The 20,807-nt window shown below is 46.4% G+C and overlaps 1 protein-coding gene across 5 annotated transcripts in view; it reads left to right on the top strand.

Moving 5' to 3' along the window:
• DOCK8 (dedicator of cytokinesis 8) overlaps positions 1 to 20,807 on the top strand; it is a 156,667-nt gene that overhangs the window by 51,141 nt on the left and 84,719 nt on the right. For all 5 annotated transcript variants that reach the window (XM_083701855.1, XM_083701853.1, XM_083701854.1 and 2 more), the window contains 3 exons: positions 2,014 to 2,094; positions 9,269 to 9,428; positions 16,593 to 16,732. In XM_083701855.1, coding sequence (XP_083557981.1) covers positions 2,014 to 2,094; positions 9,269 to 9,428; positions 16,593 to 16,732 — 381 coding nt within the window. The remainder of the gene's footprint in view (positions 1 to 2,013; positions 2,095 to 9,268; positions 9,429 to 16,592; positions 16,733 to 20,807) is intronic.

The following is a 20,807-nucleotide window of genomic DNA, read 5'->3' as shown; positions in this document are numbered from 1 at the left end:
GGAGAGAGGACGTGTTTTCACGATGCTGTTCGCTGTGATAGATAATGGATAGTCTGCTGTAAATAAAAACTGCTTCTATCTGCTAAGATCCTGAGTGGACTTTATTTAAGCACACTGAAGAAAGGTTTTGAGTTTGCAGCTTTCTCTTACCGCTGCTCATCTCTGAGTTTGCTCAGAGCCTTTGGAATGTGGCCTTTGAAGTCCGGAGGCCTGGCTGGTTGCTGCGCAGCCGAAGCGGGTTGGACGCCAAGGCTTATCTGAGCAATAAACATTCTTCAAATTCCCCTCACCTCTGTTTAAAAAAACAGACAAGGAAAAAGAGACAGATTTGTGTGTTCTACTGACAAAATGTAATATAAGATAAAGTTTAACAGAGCCATAAATCTCTTGCTGGAAGGAAAATAATTTGGGGGACTGTGATAAGAACGCTGCAGAGATTCTGGGAGTTGGAAAGGAGAATTAAATCTTCAGCGTGTTCGAAAACTGCCCACCTTTTTCTAGTCTGAGGGGAAAATGGCGAAGATCTGCAACGTGTTTTATTAGTGAGACAGAATGGTTTCTAGCAGACTGTCACCTGTTCTGAAGACATCGAAGCAAGGGATGGAGAGATAAGACCCCTGAGAAACTTGGAGATTCAGTTCTGCCAGTAGCCGTGATGGGAGAAAACAACAGTTGGGAAGTAAAAGAGGCAGTGCCATATATGGAAAGAAGGCATCTCCATGAATAGAACAGTTTTCACACACAGGGCAAAAGAAAGATAATAGTTTGAGTTCCTCACTTGAAGCTTTATAAATTTATATATTTTAACATCATGAATGGAAATCATTAATAATGGAGCTGTTCTGGAGTTAGAATGGTGTCCAGCACACTTTCCTGTGCCTCTCTGAGTCTTCAGACTTCTTCCTGGCTCCAAGCAGAGTATCGCAGCAGCGGTGTGTGCCTTGTGTAGGTGCAATAAATCATAGTCTGTACGCAAGCTTCTTGCTAATCTAAGAAGGCTTTAATCATGTATAGAAAAACACAATAAATCAGCCGGGAGATCGAGCAGACATTCTCTTCGGCTCATCAGCGAAAAGTGAAAGTAACTCACATACAAAGAAAGATTCCCGTATGTGAAAGAAACCATGCCTCAGTATGCAGAGACGTTACACAGAACTATTTAACCCTGTAAATTCTGATTCTCCTCACAGCTGTTGGCTAATGGATTATTATTATTACTGAAATGTAACTGATATTAATTAAGATTATAGAACACAGTGATATAACTTTCGGAAATGCACCCAAACCGTCGTGAGGGGGGCCACTTAAACTAAAATGTATTAATTGGAAGTAGATTGGCATTTTGAGAATTGTATAATTTGGGAATTGTTATAATTTGGCTATTATTGGAGGTATATTGGAGAATTAATTTTAAAAAATTACAAAAAAAGAGAAACACCGATTTAAAGCATTTACATACTTTTGTAAAGCTTCAAGTGATAATATAATACTGCTTTCATTTCATTCTGTGTATGACAATTCTAGTATATAATTTTCATTGACCTTATCCTCTGCCATTTATATCAATCATCACCATTTCCAAAGATGATGAGTGGCATTCCTTTCTGGGTGCCTGCAGTGCTGTTGTGGTTGTTATTCAGTGCATAGCTGGTTTCTCAAGGTTAACTCAGCCACTCCACTCCCCAGCTCAGCACTTCACTTCCTCCTTTTTTCCCCTTTTTTTTGTTAAATAATTTTTATTAATTTTCACCAGTTTAGCACTTCGATCCCATAATACTCTATGTACATCTTTTTCAACGTTTGAATATCTCTCCATTTTCTCCTTTGAATCTCATCAGCACAGGAAGGGAAGGTATTTCTCTCAGTACTGACCAAGGTTGTAATTAGTAACTATAGCTTATGTTCCAAATTTTACTATGTTGACATATACTAGCAATGCACTTTATTAAATTTCATTTTCTTTTCAGTGTTTTGAAATCTCTTTTTTCTTTTCTTTTCTTTCCTTTTTGGTAGATTGAAAAAGTCCTTCAACAAGGCGAAATTGGAGATTGTGCAGAACCCTACCTGGTTCTAAAAGAAAGTGAAGTTGGGAAGGTACATATGATATTGTCAGGACTGCCGCTAGGTCCCAGCTCACAGAGGACCAACGCCCAGTGGATATTATATACAAAAGTCTTTATTGAAGTTTAGTTTCCATTTCCAAGCTCTGGGCGCGCAGGCCCACGTCTTAACGCTAGACCGGCTAAGTCCCCTCTGACTCACTGCTCCACCCACACCAGTTTAAGATTCTAGCCTGGCTCCACCTCTTGCGCTGCTCTTTCCTGCGTTGGGTCCTTCTGCCCTCTGGGGTTCCCTCCTTCCTGGACTCCTCTGACGCGGAGCCTCCTGAGTCTTGCCCCTCCCTCCGGCGGGCTTTAGGACCTGGCTCCCTTCCCGGGCTCCCCGCTGTGCCGCGCTCCTGTACATTTGAACTTGGCGCGCGCGCCCAGCCGGTGACTTTCCTTCTGACCGTTTCCCCGCTTCCTGATGTGAGTGTTGCCAAACCTGACTCCTCTCCTCCCTCTGGTGGTGAGGACACTGGTCCCGACTCCTGGGACTCCCCCTCCCCACTGCGCTCTGGTGGAGACGCTGGCCCTGATCTCCAGCTGCTGTTCAGAGACTCCCCGCTGGCCCCTCCCTCTTGAGGTTTCTCCCTTGGAATCTCCCTTGCTCTGGCCACCGGCGCTCCCTTCTGTGAGTCCTCCGATTCGCTAGAGAGGCTTGTGGAATAACTCTGGCCACTGTCACTGCCTGCGCCCCCCTCGTACTCCTCCTCCTCACTCTCCATTTGCTCCCCCTCCTGTGTCTCTCCTTCTGAACCCCTGACATCCATCCCCCCCTCGAAGCCCCCCCTTCCCCCCTCCCCCTCTTCCGGTGCGGGTTCCGGGTGCTCCATTGTTGTAGGGGTGAGTCCAGGATACAGCTCGTCCCCTGAGGCTTGCAACCATCGAGATAAGTCCGGGAAGTCCCCCATGGGCTCGTCGACGACGACCTCCTCCGCTTCCATCTCCTGCGCGGTGTGCTCGAAATCTGCGCTCGACCCCAAATCACCCAAGAGCCCTCCTCCCCCTGTTGTTTGATGGGGGTCCACCTCCCAGGGCCCCTTCGGCATGTCTCTGCGCCAGCCCACCTCGGGTTGGTCCTCCCACCAATAAGATCCCCCCGTGCCAAAACCTGAAAGTGATCCCTCCGGAGAGCTGCCTCCCGGAGCCGAGTCCTCAGCTGACGAGAAACCCCGGAAAGTGCTGGCCGAGAGTGTGGGTGTGAACAAACAATCCTCGAAAAAGCCCGCCGGCATAGGCTTGTGCGGGAAAAGTGTGTGGAATTCTTCCTTGAGCAACTGCTCTTCCACTGCGTAATCCGGCACCCACCTGTTGGCGCTGGCCGGGGTGTCCTCCGTGGCGAGAAGATATTCAATCCCGTCCTCCCCCCACCTTGAGTCTAAAATCTCAGTGGCTTCATTAAGTGGCTCCCCTTTCGGCGACCCCCCTTTTTTGGGCGCTTCTCTGAGCGGGTCTGGCGCCTTCCCCGGTGCTTGAAACCTGTGGGGCTCTCTGTAGGGCGTGAGCACTGATCTATGAAAGACCGGGTGCATTCTGGAACCCTCCGGGAGTGTCAACCGGAAGGCCACTGGGTTGATCTGCGCCTCTACTTGGTAAGGCCCTAGCTGCTTGTGCCCTAGTTTCTTCTTGGCTAACGATCTGGCTGGAACTGCTTGTGCTGCCAACCAGACCCAGTCTCCCACCTGGATGTCCTCCCCAACCCTCCTGTGTCGATCTGCCTGCACTTTGTAAGCCTGTTTTGCCAACTCTAACTGCCTCCTGAGCTGCTCGTGGATCTCCTGCAACTCCGCTGCCACTTCCTCTGCTCCCTGTGGCTCCCCCTCCCGCACTGTGTCCAGACCCGGGAAGGTTCTGGGATGCCTCCCGTAGTTGGCAAAAAATGGGGTCACCCCCGTGGACCCGTGCTTCGTGTTGTTGTAGGCAAACTCGGCCAACGGTAGATAGTCCACCCAGGTCGATGGCTGCTGGTTCGCGTAGCATCTCAGGTACTGCTGCATGATGGCGTTGACCCTTTCCGCCTGCCCGTTAGTTTGCGGGTGTCTCGCCGACGCCAGGCTGACCTTGACGTTCAGGAATCCCATCAGCTTTTGCCAGAAGTTGGAGATGAACTGGCGCCCCCGGTCGGACAAAATAGACCGTGGTAGGCCGTGCACCTTGAACACGTGGTCTATGAACATCTTAGCGGTCTGCTCGGCCGTGGCCACCTTCGCGCACGGAATGAAGTGGGCCATCTTGGTGAACAGGTCCACTACCACGAGCACTGCCGTCTTGCCCCTTGAGCTGGGTAGATCTGTGACAAAGTCCAGGGCTACCCTCTCCCACGGTACGAACGGTGTCTGTAGCGGTTCCAACAGGCCCGCCGGCGGCTGGTGCACAGGCTTAGCCCTTTGGCAGGTGTCGCACCTATTGACATAGTCCGCGACATCCCCCCGCATCTTAGGCCACCAAAAGTCTCTGGCTACTAAGTCCACCGTCTTCTCCTTGCCGAAGTGCCCCGCGCTGGGCGCGTCGTGCAGCTGTTGCAGGACCTTCGCGCGGAGGCTGTCTCCTGGTACGTAGAGGACTCCCTTGCGTAGGAGCAGGCCGTCTCGCACTTGGAATTCGTCGCCCCTCGCCTTGCCACTGCACACCTCCTCCATCTTGGCTCGGGCGAACGAGTCTGTTCGCAGCGCGCGGCGCACCGCGTCCAGGTCCACCGTGGCTGACGCGCATGCCCACGCCTGTGGTGCGAAAATGTGCTTGGCCGCCGCCGGTGCCTCTGCCTCCAGATACTGCGGTTTTCTGGACAGCGCGTCCGCCAAGACGTTGCTGTTTCCTGGGATGTACTCAATTCTGAAGTCGAAATCTGCAAAGAACTCCGCCCAGCGGATGTGTCGCTGGTTCAGGAACCTCGCCGTGCGCCAGTACTCCAAGTTCTTATGGTCTGTGCGGACCTGCACCGTGTGCTTGGCTCCGACGAGGAAGTGCCGCCACGCCTTGAAGGCTGCATGTATGGCCAGCAACTCCCTGTCCCAAATGGTGTAGTTCTGCTCCGCTTTGCTGAGTTTTCTGGAGTAGAAAGCGCACGGCCTCCAGTCCCCCTGGTGGTCTTGCTGCAACAGAACGGCTCCCACGGCCCTGTCTGAGGCGTCCGTCTCCACTCTCATGGGCCTGCTGGGATTTACGTGCAGTAGGTTCTCTTCGGAAGCGAAGAGCTGCTTGAGCTTCTGAAAGGACTGCTCTGCCTGCTCCGTCCAGATGAACCTCTTCTTCTTGGAACTGAGGGTGTCGGTGATGGCCGCTGTCTGCATGGCGAAACCCTTGATGAACTTGCGATAAAAGTTGGCAAAACCGACAAACCTCTGTACTTCCTTCCTATTGCGTGGGCTCTTCCAATCCAGTACTGCACGTACCTTGGCACCGTCCATAGCCAGTCCCTTGTCGGACAGTTTGTAGCCCAAGAAATCCACCTCCGTCTTGTCGAACTGGCACTTCTCCAGCTTGGCGTACAGCCTGTGCTCCCGCAGCCTCTGCAGAACTTCCCTAACATCTCTCTCGTGAGCCTCCGGCGATTCCGAGAAGATTAGGATGTCATCCAGGAAGCAGACGCACTTCTTGTAGAGGAGACCCGCCAAGACATGATGCATGAAGGCTTGAAAGCAGTGGGAACCATTTTTTAATCCAAAAGGCATAACTCTGTATTCATAAGTGCCCAGCGGCGTAAACATGGTTGTTTTCCACTCGTCGCCTTCCCGTACGCGAATGAGATTGTACGCTCCGCGCAGATCCAACTTGGTAAAGATGCGACCCTTCCTCACCGTCGCCAGCAGGTCATCGATCTTGGGCATAGGGAATGCTGAGGGCTTGGTCTTGAGGTTCAAGAAGCGGAAATCAACGACCAGCCTCTTTTGGGGCGTGTCCCGCTTCTTTACAAAGAACACGGGACTGCCTCCTGCCGCCTTGGACTCCCGGATGAATCCCCGCTTCAGGTTGTGATCTATGAACTCCCTGAGCTCTTGCAATTCATCCTCAGACATGGAGTACAGTTTCCCCGTCGGGAGCGTCGCCCCGGGCAGGAGGTCGATCTTGCAGTCGTAGGGTCTGTGGGGTGGCAGCTTATCCGCCTCTTTCTCGCAGAAGACCTCCAAAAACTCCTTGTATTTGTTAGGCACCGCTTGCAACATGCCCAAGTTCAGCTGTGGTCCATCCTCGTGCCCCTCATCTTCCAAGTCCGCCAGGATGCAGTGTTCTGCGCAGTAAGAGGAGCCGAAGGTCAGTTGCCGCTGGTACCAAGCTAATGCCGGGCTGTGCCTATCCAGCCAACTCATTCCCAACACTATGGGCGTGTCTGACAGGCGGGTGACGTTGAAGCTGATGACCTCACGGTGGTTTCCAATGCGCATCACCATTGGCGGCGTCTGCTGTAGCACTTGCCCTCCCAGTAGCTCCCTGCCGTCCACTGTGACGACTTTCAGAGGTACCGCCGCTGGCAGAAGGGCTATGCCATGTTGCTGGAGGAACTGCATGTCTATAAAATCTGCATTGCTCCCCGAGTCTACGGTGATGGGAATTTCCACCAGTAGCCCATTGGGGAGCTGAAGGGATGCGGTGAGCTGCACTACTGGTTTGGGTGGGAGGGGGTCGGTGGGCTGTAAGATCCCTGGGGATTGCTTCACTGACTTGTCTGGCTGGTCCCCAGAGACGCCATCTCCAGCCAGACAGTGGAGTTTTCCTGCTGCGACTCCCTCTGCTGAATTGCGTCTGTTACTGTCGCTGCGGCTGCAGTATGCTTGTGAAACCGCTGGGGACACTCTTTTGCCATATGCTGAGCACTGTCGCAGATGTAGCACTTCCTGGTTCCTCTAGGAGGCTTCATCTTGACTGCTCCCGGAGTTAGGGCTCCGACTGTGGAGTGAGCCTTAGCACCACCTATCTCCATCGGCTCCTCTCCCCCTCCCAGCGGAGGCATGGATCGAGCGCGCGCCGCCTCCTTGGGGAAGGGAGGCAGTCCTTTCGCTGGCGTGCGTCCCAAATGCCCTTCCTCCCTGCCCCAAGGGCGTCCTTCCAACCGAACCCCAATGGAGAGTGCCCGTTCCACCACTTCCTTGGTGGTTTGGGGTCTTCCCCCCCTTGCGATCTCATCTTTCACAGCTCCGCTCAACCCCTCCCAGAACAGGTCTCTGACGGCAGGCGATTCTTTCTCCCAGGCTAGTACATTCACCAATCCGAAAAAACGTGCATGATATTGCCTCACAGTGGCTTTACCTTGTCTTAGTCCGTGAATCTCCCTCCTAGCGATATCCACATCAATCTCAGATAAAAAACACGCATCCATCACTTTAATGAAGGCAGCCGCATTTTGGAGGGCTGGATCCTTGTCTCTCCATAGATTGCGCAGCCACGATTTTGCCTCCCCCCGCAAATGCGAAATAATAAATCCCACTTTCTCTCCCTCATTTTTAAAGTCTTTGTCAAGCAGCTGCAATGTATAAATCACATCTGCTCTGAAGTTTGGATACTCCTGCAGGTCCCCATTGAAGTGAGATACCAGGCTCCCTCCTCTGTTTCCCAGCCCAATCCCTTCTGGTCTGGTGGCTGGTAGCCTCTGTGTACTTAGCACTTCTAACCTGGTTCGCAGATCCTGGCAGGCAGCAGCTGCTTCCTGTTCTTTCTTTCTGGAAGCCGCAATTTCTGCAGTCAACTGCGTCACTGCGTTTTGCAAACTCGCTATCCTCTCTTCGGTAGTCATTTCCCTGTTTTTCGTGAGCTCGCGAAGCACCAATCTTCACCCCTCGCTGCTTTCCCGCACTCCACGAGGTTGCAAAATTGGTGAAAATGGAGAGGGGACTTACTGTCAGGACTGCCGCTAGGTCCCAGCTCACAGAGGACCAACGCCCAGTGGATATTATATACAAAAGTCTTTATTGAAGTTTAGTTTCCATTTCCAAGCTCTGGGCGCGCAGGCCCACGTCTTAACGCTAGACCGGCTAAGTCCCCTCTGACTCACTGCTCCACCCACACCAGTTTAAGATTCTAGCCTGGCTCCACCTCTTGCGCTGCTCTTTCCTGCGTTGGGTCCTTCTGCCCTCTGGGGTTCCCTCCTTCCTGGACTCCTCTGACGCGGAGCCTCCTGAGTCTTGCCCCTCCCTCCGGCGGGCTTTAGGACCTGGCTCCCTTCCCGGGCTCCCCGCTGTGCCGCGCTCCTGTACATTTGAACTTGGCGCGCGCGCCCAGCCGGTGACTTTCCTTCTGACCGTTTCCCCGCTTCCTGATGTGAGTGTTGCCAAACCTGACTCCTCTCCTCCCTCTGGTGGTGAGGACACTGGTCCCGACTCCTGGGACTCCCCCTCCCCACTGCGCTCTGGTGGAGACGCTGGCCCTGATCTCCAGCTGCTGTTCAGAGACTCCCCGCTGGCCCCTCCCTCTTGAGGTTTCTCCCTTGGAATCTCCCTTGCTCTGGCCACCGGCGCTCCCTTCTGTGAGTCCTCCGATTCGCTAGAGAGGCTTGTGGAATAACTCTGGCCACTGTCACTGCCTGCGCCCCCCTCGTACTCCTCCTCCTCACTCTCCATTTGCTCCCCCTCCTGTGTCTCTCCTTCTGAACCCCTGACAGATATAATAAAGATTTTTACATGAAATGCACACCTGTTTCCCTGATACATCTGTCAAAGATGGCTTGCGAAAGCTTAAACCAGAAATATTATTAAAGCGCTCCTATTCCAGTCTAAATTCAGTGCCTCAGGACTGTTGTTGTTTTTATCTATGTATAATAACGGGGGGGGGGGGGGTTCTGCTCTCCCTGCTTACACGCTCCACCTGCCATTCCCCCACATTTTGGCTTAGTCATTTTTATCTGTTTTTCTACTGATGCTTTTGGTTTTTTTATAAACCAATTTGAGGTTTGAGTCCAATCAAAACAGTATATAAATCTTGTGAAATAAATAGATTAATAAATAAAATAAAGTAATGAATTAGCAAACTTTTCTCCTTCTCAATCCCATTTCTGAAGCTATTTCTCTCTTCTATTCTGCCGCTTCACTTTTCACTCCACCCCTGTTCTAACTACCTTAATTTATGGCATCCATAGAGGAATTAACAGAGGTTGCTAGTGTGTGTTACAAACTAATTTTCACAGTGTTTGGATACATGTCTTATTTTAGCTAATCCCCTTTTCTGCTTTCTTTCAGACTAAAGAAAAAATTGAGAAATTAAAAGTGCATGCTGAGTCCTTTTGCCAACGTTTGGGAAAGTATCGTATGCCTTTTGCTTGGGTTCCAATAAATTTAGCAAATTTCTTCAGTGTTTCAACACTTGAAAGAGATATAGCAGAGTTAGAAGTTTTAAATGGTAAGTTTAAATGTTGTGTGTATGTGTACATAAGAATTAATATTGAAACAGGAAATTTTAAAAATATCATGTCAAGGAAGTGGCTTTGCTTCAGCCTCTAGATTATAATGTAATTTGTGTCCTGTATTTGTAAAGCACATTTTGGAAGATCCGTGAAATTGGCAGTTTACAAGGATATGAAGGAGAAAAAAGTATGGCAAAAAATAACAGGTTACTCTCCAAAGGCAATGCATCCCTCCACAGGAAAATAAAAATTCCAGTCTTCAATTGGAGCTTAAAAGTGTGCTAGATAGGCACAGTCACCCTTTACAGCAGCATTGCTAAGATTATTTTATTAACACTTGTTGTGAGAGTTGGATGGGAAGCCATTGACTCTGTTCAGACCCAAAGGAATAGTACTAAACTTCTCAGTGAGATGTAATTCAGCAATTTCATGCTGCTGCCTTCACTGATGTGATAGTTTATAGCGATGAGAGGAACAAGCCCTATGGGAAGGCTTTCTTCCCCTGTGGCAATCCATAGCTTGACCTTTAGCCCTGTAACAGGGGAATTATAATCTCACAGCCTCTGGTTATATTTCCTGCAAGGCTGTTATAGAAATGAATAAAGTATGGAGGTGTCAGGCCTGGTCGTTGTCCTCTTCAGATCACCACACAAATGCTTCTTGTTCTTTTATAACTTTTTATTGCGTATTAGCAAAACAATCTTATAAACGGTTCTTAACTTTAACTATTCTTCCTCAGAGTCACTTCTTTCAGATACCTTCTGAGCTCTGCTTCTCCGTGACCAGCCACTCTCAAAATGGCAAAGGCGCCCTTCCCTTCGCTTTCCCACTCTTTTTCCTACCCTCCTGGCTAGAGCTGGCCTGTATCTCCCCTCCTCCCAATCTGAGATAGGACTGAACCCTGGCCTTTCCTGGGAACAGCCGGTCCCTTCCTGTTGTTCCTCTTGCTCTCTTCTATTAGATTCACTGCTCTCTTCCCCCCCTTGGGGAATGCTTTCTCCCTCTGAGAAACTGGAAACTTCTAACTCTTCCCTGACATCACCCCCTCCCCTAAGCCCCCCTTCTTCCTCCTCCTCGCTCTCCTCTGTTTCTGAAGGACCGAACCCTATGAACTCTTCTTCCTCGCTATCTGTCTCTTCAAAAATTTCTTGAAGATGCCAGTTATGGGGTTTTGGCTTGTGGGGATATTGTGTTGTTCCTCTTGCTCTCTTCTATTAGCTTCACTGCTCTCCCTCCCCCCTTGGGGAATGCTTTCTCCCTCTGATAAACTGGAAACTTCTAACTCTTCCCTGACATCACCCCCTCCCCTAAGCCCCCCTTCTTCCTCCTCCTTGCTCTCCTCTGTTTCTGAAGGACCGAACCCTATGAACTCCTCTTCCTCGCTATCTGTCTTTTCAAAAATTTCTTGAAGATGCCAGTTATGGGGTTTTGGCTTGTGGGGATATTTTCTATGAAATTTTCTCTGCAATTCCGGAATGTTTATTTTTTCTGTTGGTTCCCGTGAGTTCTTATTTAACCCTTTCCATGCAACCAAACACTGTAATTTCCTCCTACTTATTCTCGAGTCTAATATCTCTTCCACTTTGGTCTCCTCTTCCCCAATCAAGGTGGGTAAAGGAGGTGGTTCCCTTGAAATTTGATACTTATGTGCTGGTACAAACACTGACAATAAAGATCTATGAAATACAGGGTGTATTTTCATATTTTCAGGTAAATGAAGCTTGAAAGCGACTGGGTTAATTTGAGCCTTTACTTGGAAAGGTCCCAATCTTCTTGGCTCTAGCTTTTTACACCTCCCTTGTATTGGTTGTCCCTTGGTAGACAGCCATACCCAGCTCCCTACTTGGATTTATTCCCCAACTCGCCGATGCCTGTCTGCAGCTCTCTTGTAAACCTCTTTAGCTTCTTCCAAATCCTCTTTCAGTATCTCATGAATGCACCTCAACTCCTCTATCATTTGTTCTGCTGCTGGTACTGCTAACTGCTCCTCTTGACCTGGGAATGCCCTTGGGTGCAAGCCATAGTTTGCCACAAATGGGGCTCTGCCCGTAGACACATGCATTGCATTATTATATGCAAACTCTGCTAGACTCAACTTCTCTAACCATCCGCTTTGCTGACAACCAGCATAACACCTCAGATATTGTTGTAGTGTTGCATTTGTTCTTTCAGCTTCCCCATTGGTTTGCGGGTGTCTCGCTGACGTGAGGCTTAGCTCCACATCTAGTAATTGCATTAACCTCCTCCAAAATTGTGATGTAAATTGGGCCCCTCTATCGGAAATGATTTGTGATGGCATACCATGCAACCTAAAAATATTATCTAAAAACATCTTTGCAGTTTCCTGCGCTGTCAGAATTTTGGCACATGGTATGAGCCAACAGTGTGACACGGCAGCTAAAAAAGCCAATGCAATTCTGGGCTGCATCAATAGGAGTATAGCATCTAGATCAAGGGAAGTAATAGTGCCACTGTATTCTGCTCTGGTCAGACCTCACCTGGAGTACTGTGTCCAGTTCTGGGCACCACAGTTCAAGAAGGACACTGACAAACTGGAACGTGTCCAGAGGAGGGCAACCAAAATGGTCAAAGGCCTGGAAACGATGCCTTATGAGGAACGGCTAAGGGAGCTGGGCATGTTTAGCCTGGAGAAGAGGAGGTTAAGGGGTGATATGATAGCCATGTTCAAATATATAAAAGGATGTCACATAGAGGAGGGAGAAAGGTTGTTTTCTGCTGCTCCAGAGAAGCGGACACAGAGCAATGGTTCCAAACTACAAGAAAGAAGATTCCACCTAAACATTAGGAAGAACTTCCTGACAGTAAGAGCTGTTTGACAGTGGAATTTGCTGCCAAGGAGTGTGGTGGAGTCTCCTTCTTTGGAGGTCTTTAAGCAGAGGCTTGACAACCATATGTCAGGAGTGCTCTGATGGTGTTTCCTGCTTGGCAGTGGGTTGGACTCGATGGCCCTTATGGTCTCTTCCAACTCTATGATTCTGATTCTATGATTCTATTAAATTTGCCATCTTGGTTAGCATGTCAACCACCACAAAGATCACTGTTTGCCTATGCGATGACGGTAGATCCGTTATAAAATCCATAGACACCACATCCCAAGGCCTTCCCGGCATGGGCATAGGTTGCAACAACCCTGTGGGAGCTGCTCTGGGTGCCTTGGCTCGTTGACATAGTTCACAACCTCTTACATATTGTGTTACCTCCCTCAACTTTGGCCACCAGAACTGCCATGTGATTTGATACAGGGTCTTTTCTCTACCAAAATGTCCTGCAGTCGGGTTATCATGATGTTGCCTCAACACTTTACCTCTTAATTCACCTTCAGGTACATACAGCACCCCTCTCCTGTACAACAATCCACCTTTTCCCTTGAAACCTTCCTCTTCCCCTCTACCTTTTCTCAGTTCCTCCATTTTCCTTTGTGCAAACTCATCTGTTACTGTCAATCGCTGGAATTCCCTGCCGTCCACTACTACGGCTGCACATCGCCACTGATCCGATCTCAGCATTTCTTGCAACTTGGGAGGTGCTTCCCCTTCCATATACTCAGGTTTGCGTGATAGCACATCTGCACGAACGTTTTGATGCCCAGGTATGTACTCAATCCTAAAATTAAACCCAGCAAAAAACTCTGCCCACCTAATTTGCCTTTGGTTTAGCTGTCCAGCAGTTCTCCAATACTCTAAATTCTTATGATCTGTTTGTACCACCACCTGATGTGACGCCCCTTCCAAAAAATGTCTCCACACTTTAAAGGCAGCATGCACAGCTAAAAGTTCCTTATCAAATATGGTGTAGTTTTGTTCTGATTAATTTAATTTTCTAGAGTAGAATGCACAGGGTCTCCAGTCCCCTTCCTTGTCCTGTTGCAGCAGAATAGCCCCAATAGCCCTATCAGAGGCGTCAGTTTCTACCTTCATACGTTTACTCGGATCTAAGTGCATAAGATATTTTTCTGAAGCAAACAGCACTGTAATGGGAATTGGGGTTGCTTGTGCGTAAATTCCAAACTGCTCCAAGCTGGTTGTATAGCTGGACCTTTCCCCGGTTTGACAGCCCTAACAGCGCGACTGTCTCAGTCACTGGCAGCATCCGTCAGTGGGCGTTTCCTAATTTCTTCCAACATAAGAATTCCTTAACAGCAAGTCTCCGCCTCGCTTCCCTGCGCGGAAGCCTTCTGTGCAGAGTGGGCGTGCCAAGCGGTGGTCCTGCGCTCTCCTCACTGATCTCACTGGAAGAGTCTCGGAGCCTCCCCTCCGAAGTACTCTCAGCCTCTCCTTTCTTCCTAGTGTCACCTTGGTTTCCTTCCCCAGCGGAAGCTCTCTCTCTCTCTCCTTGCTGGTTCCCTCTCCGGCATCATTGGGGAGCCTTACCTCTCCACTCGGCTCCGATGTCAGTTCCCTGACAATCGCCTTTAATTTATCAAAGACCTTCTGTGCTTCCTCAAACCATCTGAATGGCCCCTTGCCTCTTAGACAATCAGTCAGTAGCATTGTGATTTTGGAGTAATTACCTATGAATTTATGATAGAAATCAGCAAATCCTAAAAACCTCTGCAGATCTTTCTTAGTTTTAGGTGCCTCCCATTCCACCACTGCCTGAACTTTACTGGTGTCCATGTGCACCCCTTTGTGGGAAATGTAATATCCCAGGAACTTCACCTTTTGTGTGTGGAACTTACATTTCTCTAACTTCACATATAACCTGTTGGTCCTCAATCTCTCTAACACCTGCGTGACATGTTTTACTTGTTCCTCCATACTTTCATTATATGTTAAGAGGTCATCTAAATAAGAGACACAGAACTGATCCAGTATACCTGCTAAGACGTGATTGATGAAAGTTTGAAATACCCCTGAGCCATTTTGCAAGCCAAAAGGCATTGCCAAGAATTCAAACGCACCATACTTAGTACAAAAACTGGTTTTCCACTCATCTCTGACCCTTATCAGATTATATGCTCCTCGTAGCTCAAGCTTGGTAAAGACTTTGGCTGACCTTACTCTCTCTCTCTCTCTCTCTTTTTTAAATAATCTTTATTACTTTTCAAACTTACAAGAAAAGGTTCAGAGCAGTGGTAATTTAATTTTTCACTCTCTCCTGCAGGCTCGCTAGGTCCAAAATTTCCCCCCTCTTCTCCTGCTTCCAAGGGGAGATTTAATCCTTTACAAAAGACTTTCCAAGGCTTTAACTTGCAATGTCTTTGCTTCAATCTATTTACAAAAGAGGAAGGCGGACTTCCTGTTTAAAACCTTCCCGTTTCGATGCCAAATTAATGAATTTAAAGATCCAATTTTCCGATCTACTCACGGGTAGTTGTTTAAAGTCAAATTGTCTACAGGAAAAAGTCAGTGCTCTCCGGCAACAGCGATGTGGCTTCACTCCGTGAAAGAAGCAGTCAATTCGAAGCACCGCTCCGCTCACCCCACTTCGCTCCGGATCCCCAAATCAGGGTTTCCCTGTGAGTAGGGGAAGCGCAAAAGGTGCCAGCCGAGTCCCAGGTTCACAAGCTTCTCCTGCCTGTGATTTCAGTGGGTCTCCACCTTCGCCGTGGCGGTTCAGACCCTGATTTCCACGGAGCAAATTCCTCCCGATCGGAGGAACTCCGCCATTGCCTGGAGGCGCAAACCCGGAAGTCCTGACCTTACTCTCTCTAAGAGGTCATCTATATGTGGCAGTGGGCACACGCGAGGCTTCATTTGGCTGTTAAGGATTCTGAAGTCACATACTAATCTTGGTCCCCCTTCCTCCCCTTTCTTTTTGAAAAAAATATGGGAGCATCCCCCGAGGCTGTGGACTCTAATAAAACCTCTCTGCAAATTCTTTTGCAGGAACTCCCTCAGTGCTGCAGATTCTACTTCCGACATGGCATATATCTTGCTTGGTGGCAACTGTGCCCCAGGGACTAGGTCTATCTTGCAATCATAGGGCCTATGTGGTAGAAGTTTATCTGCTTCTTTTTCACAAAAAACATCCCGATAAGCAATATATTGTGACGGAATCTCACTTTCATTCCCCATCAACTTCCCTTCTACCTCTGTTCCCATTACTTCCACCTAGATTTTTCCCTTTTGCCCCAAACAATGTGTTATACAATAGATCAAACAAAAAACCAAAGACCTTTGGTTTTTGGCAATCACTGGATTATGACGATTGAGCCAACTCATGCCCAGCACCATCGGGTGCCCAGCTAGTTTGGTCACATGAAATGCCCTGGTCTCTGAGTGATTACCCATATCCATTCTCATTGGTGGAGTCTCATAAGTCACTTCTCCTGAAAGTAGCGGTCTGCCGTCGATTGTTTTCACTCGCAGTGGGAAATTCAAAGGTAACAAAGCGATTTTGTGTTCCTGTACCAATTTCTGGTCTATGAAATCTGCTGACGCTCCTGAGTCTAACAGCGCCTCTACCTGGACCCTATGTCCATTGGGAAGTTGTAGTTGCACCTTCACCATTAGTCCTGGGATAGGTGGTTCCGCATGAGAGCCTTCTATTGCTCCTCCACCCGGCTGCAAGCTCCCATTTCCAGCCGGGGACATTCGTTTCCCTGATGCAGTTACTTCAGGCAATTGTCTCCCATGTCTGCTCCAGATAGAGACTCCCATCCTTTACGATTGCGACATTGTCGTGCTAGATGCCCTGGTTTTCCGCAGACGAAGCAACAGGGAGATAGGACTTAACCCTTGCCTTTCCTGGGAACATCCTGTCCTCCCTGTTGTTCCTGTTGCTCTCTTCTGTTAGATTCACTGCTCTCCTCCTCCCCTTGGGGAAAACATTCTCCCTCTGGGAAACTGGAAACTTCTAACTCTAACTCTTCCCTGACAGGAGGTGTTTACAATTTTCTTGAATTAAGTATGTGATATTCTTTATTTATTTATATACTACTTAAATGTAACACTTGCTTCTATGAAATATATATATGTATAATAAAATTTGCAATTTAACACATGCTAAAACATAGGATACAATTGTTTGATTCTGCATTAAGTGATGTCTTGCAGCTTCAAGATGAGGTGATGGAAAATGTAAGCAAATGAGGAGGTCTTTCAGTTTTTTACATCCCGAAAGTGTGCAACATAACAATAGTAAAGTGATTCATTTTTTTATTGAAACTAAGATCCATTTGAATTTTTTTTCTGAAGGCAAAGGGTCCACTGGCGACAGAAAATCAATGGCAATGCAAGGTAGAAGACTTTCTGAAAGAAGCCTTGGATTGGAGGATGTTCCTGCCTTGCCAACCTTTAAAAACACCACTCTGACTTTCAACACATTTTTTAAACAGGTATAGTATAGACTGACATCTTCAAGATTTTTATGGTTTCCCCCCTCCAGTGACCTAGAAACAAGTAGCCTAACAAAATACATGAAAAGTAAAAGGAGTACTTTTACTACTGTATTTTTGGGTAGTAATGTAGAGGAAATTGAAAATACCAGTATGCAGTTTCTGAGTTTTTCTTGTCTAATAAATATTGAAAACAAAAAAAGTTCAGCATTTTTAATTCTGTTGCAGAATTATGAATTGTTTAAGCTGTAACTTTAGCCCCACTTCCCTGGGAATAAGCTCCATTGAATTCTTTTTAAATATATATATATAATTTTTTATTAAATTTTCTTTTACAAATTAATCAACACAATCATGTTCTCAAATTTCCAGTTTTTTGTACTTCCACCAGCTCCTCCACCAATCATCCATATTTTCTATTCATTACGCATTTTTCATAACTTGTATTGCCAGTTAATAGTAACTTATCGCTTCTGTGTGTTTTTTTTTACAATACATCTTTAACAATCACAAAGCCTCTTTGAAACCGACTAACGTTGTCTGTACATCACATCTGTTTTCCAGATAATCCATAAACTTTCCCCAGTCCTCGACGAATTTGTGGTCTTTTTGATATCTAATTTTCCCAGTCATTTTGTCCAATTCTGCGTAATCCATAAGTTTCATTCTCCACTCTTCAAGTGTCGGTAGATCCTCTTGTTTCCATTTTTGGGCCATTAGTATTCTTGCCGCTGTTACTGCATATTGAAAAAGTTTATAGTCCCTTCTATTGATCTCTCTTCCTGTTATTCCTAGCAAAAAGGCTTCTGGTTTCTTTACAAATATATATTTAAACATCTTTTTCAGTTCATTATATATCATTTCCCAGAAACCCTTAACCTTCTTACATTCCCACCACATATGAAAGAATGATCCTTCTTTTTCTTTACATTTCCAGCACTTATTACATGTCTTATACATTTTTGCTAACTTGACCGGTGTAATGTACCATCTATATACCATTTTCATGATATTTTCCTTTATCGCCAAACATGCAGTAAATTTCATATTTTCATTCCATACTTTTTCCCAGTCAGTCAATTGTATATTATAACCAAAATCCTTGGCCCAGTGTATCATAACCGATTTAACCTCCTCATCCTTCGTCTGCCGTTCCGGTAAAATTTTATACATTTTTGACATTATCTTAAGATCATTATTTATTATCTCTGTATGAAATTTCGATTCTTTTTCTATATATCCCCTCTCTTTTAAATCCTTTTTAAACATTTCATTTACCTGAAAATAGTGCAACCAATCAAACACATAGTCTTTTACTTGTTCATATGGCTTCATTATCCATTTCTCCCTTACTTTAGTTACCAAGTCTCCATAGGTAATCCAATTTCCTCTCATATTAATTTTATTTACACTCATTACCTCTAATGGAGACAACCAGTGTGGGACTTTAGGTTCCAGTATATTTTTATACCTGTCCCAAATTTCTAATAAGGAGCCCCTGAAAATATGATTCTCAAAACCTTTATGACTTTTCTTTTTCTCCAACCATAAATAGGCGTGCCATCCAAATCTGTTATCAAAACCTTCCAAATCTAATAACTTATTGTTTTTTAATTTTATCCAATCCCTTAACCAGCAGAGACAAGACGCTTCATAGTATAGTTTCAAATCTGGCAGGGCAAAACCACCTCTTTCTTTCGCATCCGTTAGTAGCTTGAATTTTATTCTTGGCTTTTTACCCTGCCAGATATATCTTGAAATCATTCTTTGCCACTCCATGAAGATCTTTGTCCCCTTAATTATAGGAATCATCTGAAACAAAAATAACATCTTTGGAAGCACACACATTTTAATCGTTGAAATTCTACCCCAGAAGGAGAGTTTCATTCTGCCCCAAACTTCCATATCTTTCTTAATTCTATTCCACACCGGTATATAATTGTTTTGAAATAAGTCAATAGTTTTTGGGGTTAACCATATTCCCAAATATTTTACCTTCTTAGCCACTTCAATTTCTGTTTCTCTTTGCATTTCTTCTACTAAAGTCTGATCCATATTCTTCACCATTACTTTGGTTTTTTTCTTGTTTAGTATAAACCTGGCCACCTTGCCAAATTGATCAATCTCGTTTAAAACTTCATTTAAACTGTTTACAGGGTCTTCCATCGTTATTACCAGGTCATTAGCAAAGGCTTTAACCTTATATTCATTTTGACCCACTGTCACCCCTTTTATTAGTTCATTTCTTCTAGTTGAACTCAAAAGGACCTCCAGAACCATTATAAATAACAATGGCAAAAGAGGACATCCCTGTCTTGTACCTTTCCTTATCTTCACTTCTTCTGTCAGAACATTATTTACCATCAATTTTGCTCTTTGCTCTGAGTAAATTGCCCTTATACCATTATAAAAGTCTTTCCCCACTTCCATCATTTCTAAATTTTTTAACATGAATTCCCATGATATATTGTCAAATGCCTTCTCCGCATCTACAAACATTAATAAAGCTTGTTTCTCATTCCTAGCAGTCAGATACTCCAAAGTATTTATTATATTTCTCACATTGTCTTTCGTCTGCCTGCCTGGAAGGAAACCTGCTTGGTCTTCATGAATGAATTCTTGCATTATCTTTTTAAATCTTTTTGCTAATATTCCAGAGAAGATCTTATAATCCGTGTTCAACAATGAGATTGGCCTATAATTCTTCACTTGTGTTAAGTCAGAATCTTGCTTGGGGATCAATGTAATAAAAGCTTTTTTCCACGTTTCCGGAATATCTTGTTTCAAGATATTGTTCATAACTTCTTTCATTGGTACCGTCAGGGTGTGCCTCAGTTCTTTGTAATAACTAGATGTAAAACCATCTGGTCCTGGTGCCTTTCCTTTTTTCAATTCTTTTATAATCTCTGTTATTTCCTCATTCTCTATTGGGGCATTCAGTCTGTCTTTCTTTTCTGTCGGGATCTTTTGCACCTTTTGTTCTTTTAAATATCTTTCTATTTTCTTCATGTTATTCCTTTCTCTATTACTATACAAATGATTGTAAAAGTCCAAGAATCCTTTCCTTATGCCTTTTGGATTTTCTATTTCTTCTCCATCCACTATGATTTTGTTAATTGTATTTTGTTCTTTCCTTTTCTTAATTTGCCATGCAAGCCATTTACCTGATTTATTAGCGAATTCAAAGTTTCTTTGCCTTAACTTTTTGATATTCCATTCCACCTCTTTATTTATTATCATTGCAAACTGCGCTTGCAGGACTTTGATGTTTTGTTTTATTTTAAAATTATTTGGTTTCTTGATTAATTTTTGTTCATTGTCCATTATTTGTCTTAAAATTTCCTTCTTTCCTTTCTCTCTGTTCTTGTTTTTAATCCCATTCTGTTGGATGAAGAACCCTCTCATTACTGCCTTACTTGCGTCCCAAACTGTGCTCATCTTTGTACCTTTATTCATGTTGTCCATGAAAAATTCTGCCAATTTTTTTCGAGCTTCTTGTATAATTTTTTGATCGTCCAGCAAATAGTCGTTTAATCTCCACCTGAATTACAGTGGTGCCCCGCAAGACGAACGCCTCGCAAGATGGAAAACCCGCTAGATGAAAGGGTTTTCCGTTTTGGAGGCGCTTCGCAAAATGAATTTCCCTATAGGCTTCCTTCGCAAGACAAAAGCCCTTAGGGAAATCTCTGGGGACAGCGGGGAAGCGCAGTGCGTCTTCCCCACTGTCCTCGGACCTCCTCCGAAGGCTGGCGGTGGGGCGGAGAGACCGCCTCCCCCCGCCAGGCTTCGGAAGGCTCCTCCGAAGGCTGGCGATGGGGCGGAGAGCCCTTCTCCCCGCGCCAGGCTTCGGAAGGCTCCTCCGAAGGCTGGCGATGGGGCGGAGAGCCCTTCTCCCCGCGCCAGGCTTCGGAAGGCTCCTCCGAAGGCTGGCGATGGGGCGGAGAGCCCTTCTCCCTGCGCCAGGCTTCGGAAGGCTCCTCCGAAGGCTGGCGATGGGACGGAGAGCCCTTCTCCCCCCGCCAGGCTTCGGAAGGCTCCTCCGAAGGCTGGCGATGGGGCGGAGAGCCCTCCTCTC

This window comes from Podarcis gaigeae (assembly GCF_964106915.1).
Source record: "Podarcis gaigeae genome assembly, chromosome: 11".
Classification (NCBI taxonomy): Eukaryota; Metazoa; Chordata; class Lepidosauria; order Squamata; family Lacertidae; genus Podarcis; species Podarcis gaigeae.
The sequence above is the reverse complement of the archived record's forward strand: the minus strand, read 5'-3'. Positions and strand labels throughout refer to the sequence as shown.